The 4,734-nt window shown below is 37.6% G+C and overlaps 1 protein-coding gene across 2 annotated transcripts; it reads right to left on the bottom strand.

Moving 5' to 3' along the window:
• LOC107626313 lies at positions 1-3,677 on the bottom strand. 2 transcript variants are annotated; one of them, XM_016329171.2, is made up of 4 exons: positions 3,092-3,675; positions 2,408-2,563; positions 1,525-2,208; positions 1-1,394 (listed from the first exon to the last, which is right to left on the bottom strand). In XM_016329171.2, exons 1-4 carry the CDS (start codon positions 3,461-3,463, stop codon positions 264-266), a joined length of 2,343 nt encoding a protein of 780 aa, XP_016184657.1. In that variant the 5' UTR covers positions 3,464-3,675; the 3' UTR covers positions 1-263. The 2 variants fall into 2 exon arrangements, with proteins under 2 accessions (XP_016184657.1, XP_020972291.1); XM_021116632.1 differs by lacking the exon at positions 2,408-2,563 and having other exon boundaries at positions 3,092-3,677.

The following is a 4,734-nucleotide window of genomic DNA, read 5'->3' as shown; positions in this document are numbered from 1 at the left end:
CAACTACATGTTAATTAGATGCCAAAAGTTTGAGCTCACTTGAAAAAAAGGAAGGGAAAATTACAGATACATTTACAAGATACCCTTTTCCCTAAAAAGGATTAGTCCAAAAACAAGGCAACTGCCACATTACAGAACTCATTCAATGAGCCTTTTTTTTTTTTCTCTTGTTAATCTTAGATCATAAAAAGTTAAAAGCACCCCTTTTAAGTAGTTAAGACTAATTAGAGTAATAACCTCACTTGATACAATTTACAATAGGATTATGCTGGAATCTCAGTTACTGCAAGGGCAAGAGTTTCTGGCACATTCATCATGGTCATGGATGATGGTTCAGCCACTGAACCAACCACTGGTACAACATCATAAGACTGCAACAATTGAGTGTAGTGAAACTCAATTTGGAGCCTATGGTGAAGTGGGGTTGATGAGATTAAACCTTTCTTGACATCTGCTTGCAACTCTCTAATAGGTATTGCTGCCAAGAAGCTTTTGATGTACTCTTTGCAGGCTTCTTTCCCTCGGCAAACAGCCTCTTCTTCAGGTTCAGACTTCGATTGTTCTTCCGTATCCACGGCAGAATCAACCTCTTTACCATTGATTTGCTGGATCTGCTTGTCATTGTTGTCTAATACTTCAGCTACAGTTTGAAGGTCAGAGGATGTTTTTTCATCTGAGGACTGCACATCATCTTGCACCTTGTATATTGTTGTGTTGCTGTCGAATTTCAAGATATATGCCTGATTGCATCCTTCATAAAGCCGCTCTCCCAATGTGTCAATGATGTAGTATGCATCGGATTCGACTTTGAGGATGAAAAAATGGTCATTCCAACTAATAATGTAAAGTTGCGGTTCACCATTGTTCGCGCACACCTGTGCTGTGTGACTGATCTCATCCCAAATGTTATCAAAAGACATGGCACCATGAAGAAAGTCGAATCTCCCCTCTTCCATTCCCTCTGGATGGAAAAAACCGATAAAGGACTTCTCAGGAACCACAGACAGGGAACGTATTTTGGCTTGAATGACAGTTTCAAGATCGAAATGCTTGTCGGGAAATCGTTCTCTATATGTCTGGTTTTCACACAAATTCCTCCATTCTAATGAGCCTTCTCGAATTAAGCTATCAAACTGGGACTTTATGGGCATGAGATCACGATTGCTTTGGAACCAATCGGCAATGACAGCAACAAGAGCCGTACACGCACTCTCACCTGCTGCGCGTTCGCTACGTTGATCAATAGAAGCAAAGAAGACCTGTGTTTGAAGCTTCATATGACCATCGCGGCTCATTACTTCCTTCTGCTCCCAACTCCCTACAGCAAAGTTGTCATCACCGAATTCGGACACTGATGATCGATTTGCGCATGAATCATCCTCAGTCTTCCGCGACTGCAATACAGAATCAATACTAAATATATCGTTTACCACAAATATGAAATCACTAATAACTAGGCACCAATCAAAAGACCTTAGAATCAAGTTTCATGAAAGCAAGAAAAAAAAAAAGCAAAATACATACCCCAGGTGAAAGGGATTCATCAGAGCTAAGCTGCCGGCGATCAAAATCAATGTCATCACCACCTTCTTCCCCATAGGCCTTCTTTAACAATGGTTCTCCCTTAGATTTAGGAGACCTGAAACTCAACTTCCTCTTCCTCCAAGGCAGTATGCTGCGCCTTGAACTTTGTGATAAGTAAGGCTCCGAGGTGGCTGACACAGATGAATCCTCTATCTGTGAACCCCCAGCATCAGATTTGTGATTGCTGTAGTATATCCAATCTTCATGATTGGCATTTATCCTCATGCTAGAATAGAACGATCCCCCAGCGTTCGCATGAGCTAGCTTTCCATAACTGAATGATTTCCTTGAAGCCTCCTTTACCTCATCCGATTCTCCTTCCTCAAAATCATCAAGGGAATCAGAGTCAAGTGGGTAATTGTACTCACCGTCCTCGCTCCGAGAAGAGAAATTGCCTTCACTCCCCTCTTCCTCGTGGCATGACTTCTTCGCTTTCCTGACCGACACAAACTCGGTCAAAATCTTCACTTTCCTAAGACCAGCTTTGATAGTGGAAAGTTCATCTTTTTCAGCCAAGGTTGTTTCCTCAGACTGAGGCGGGGTTGAGGCGACTGGCACAACCGATTTGGGAACCAGCTCCGAGCTTTCTTGAGCAGCTCTTAGCTCCACTAAGCTAATCGATATCTGCATAGGATCAAGAGCTGTTATGACAAGTACATAACAATCAAAAAGTGTCAATGTTGTGTAGAATTAAATATCACCAATCACAGTGAGTTGAATGAACCAGCATATATCCAAACATGGTAAAAAAATAGTACATGTCATGTAACATAAAAGAAGGGGCAAAAAAGTGACTAAAAAATTTGGCATAAACTAAACATACACTGAGTGAAAGAGAAGGCTCAACAGAACCACCAGAAAGTATGAGTGGAATGTTCAAATCAAAATCCTTTTGATCAACTGCAGATGCAAATTCAGCTAGATTCAAGGATGCTGTTCCAACCACCGGAACCTTTCCCTTTGACCTTTGATTCAACCCCTGCAGCAGAGAACCACGTCAAATTCTATTCACAGGAACAACAATAGAACATACCCTTCTCAATCAAACTAACAGAACCAAAGAAATAAAAATAAAAAATAAAAAAACCCAATAGCCAATATAACCCCACCCTTGGATTAACAAAATGGGGGAGGAAACATCCCAAAATTTGTTACAAAACACGCTAGATTCTAGGGAGAGAGAATAAATACAGAGAAAACCAAAATTATCCATTTTAATTGTTGCAAATCCATGTGCGTATTGTAGATCACAGAGGAATCCAAAAGCTCTGCCATAAACCAGGTAAAAATCGGTTTTTTAATAAGAAATTGGAAAGAGGTGAATGAAAATACTTTGAATTTTGACCAACTTCTAAAACATCTTACGAAAACCCCCAAATTGAAAAACCTCATTTTTTCGCCTCCAGTTTTGACATATGACAAATCCAAAATAAAATCTTCACACAAAATCCAGAGACCCCACAAGAAGAGAAACAAAATTCTGAATTTATGTGAGCCAGAAAGTTACATTGAAGAGAGTGAACCCGATCTCCCAGGGATGAAACACATTGTCCTTGTAAGCAGAGAGGGTACACACGCTCTGAAACTCTTCCTCCCACGAAACGACGTCGTTTTTTCCGTTAACCTCATCTCCCTCCTCCAGAGCCGCCAACTCCACCTCCCTAGTGAAGTTTCTGGCGACGGAGCTGCGGCGTAGCGAGCCAAGTTTCAGTTTTGGACCCTTCCACCTAACTTCGAGTGAAAGCGGCGTTGATGACCCCTTCTGTGAAGCTTCGCGTAGGAGATCGCAGCCGTTGAGAGTCCGTACGAAGAGTTTAACCTCATACTTGCGAGAAACAAGTGGAGGCCATGGCCTCCACTTCATCATCTTCACCACCATCTGTTGCTGCTAGAAAGAGGAAAGAGAAATAAGGTTATTGAAGAATGCAGAGAGAGAAGAGAAGGAAGAAAGTGTTGATCTTTTTGTGCGTGTGTTAGTGTAGTTTGGTTGGGAGTTGGAAATGGAGGAGAATATGAATATGCAGAGTTAATATAATAAGAACAGAGAGAGAGAGAGAGAGATGGGTGGTGTTTGTGTTATGCGTTGAAAGTGTTCGATGAATGGTTTATGTGAATTTCGTGAATAGTGTGAAACCGTGTTGTGTGCGTATGTATGTATGTATGTATGTATGTATGTATGTATGTATGTAATGTAAAATACTAAAATCTAAACTCGAAAGTGTTGCATTGGGAAGCTAACCCCACTCGTGGGTTTGGTTAAGGTTGAGTTCGTTGAATCCAATGTAGACATGTTGACTATTATTATATCTGAGGTGAATATTAATTTCTAGCAGCTATTATGTCTTCCTATGTTTTATACCAAATAGTAATTTAGATATATTCACAAGTAGTTTAGGAAAATATATTAAATTATTTAATAATAAAAATATTATTTATATATATAATTAATTATTATATATTTTATATAAGGTAAAAACTCAGGTGCAATCGACTTCACATGAAGTTGATAATTGAGAGTCGTTAAATAATTTGACTAATTTAACTAAATTTTCATCTAACGGCTCTCAGCTATCAACTTCACGTGAGGTCTACTGCATCTAAGTTTTTACCATTTTTTTTACAAAGGCATTGTTGCTTTCTTCACCCCAAGCAAGAAGCCAATATAAAGTATATAAAGTGTGGTTTAATAATTTTTAATTATTTGTATTAAAATATTTTATGTGAGTTTTTTTACACCTTAAACTTTAGATTTGTTTGATTTATTTTAATTTGATCAAATGAATATAAAAATGGATCAAAGATTTGTTAAATTTTTTATTTAACCCATAATATAAACTGTCTTTGCTTCTCTCCTTTTAATATTTTTATATTTTGTTATTTAAAACATGTACTATATATATAAAGTATAAACTCAACATAAAATTATGTAAGCGATTTTTCTTGTTAATAAAATGCTTTAGTTTGGTTTTTAAATACTAACACAATGATATATCTTTTTAAGAAACCCTAATCTCAATTTATATATGGATATGGTAGACTTGTTCGTTTCTTTGACATCTTTTACTTTAACATTTTGTTTGGATAGATAATGAAAAATAAAATAAAAAAAAAATAAAAAATGAAAAAAAATAATTATTTTGTGTTGTTTGA

Source organism: Arachis ipaensis, chromosome B02 (genome assembly GCF_000816755.2).
Source record: "Arachis ipaensis cultivar K30076 chromosome B02, Araip1.1, whole genome shotgun sequence".
NCBI lineage: Eukaryota > Viridiplantae > Streptophyta > Magnoliopsida > Fabales > Fabaceae > Arachis > Arachis ipaensis.
Note: the sequence above shows the minus strand (reverse complement) of the source record. Positions and strands in the feature narration are given on the sequence as shown.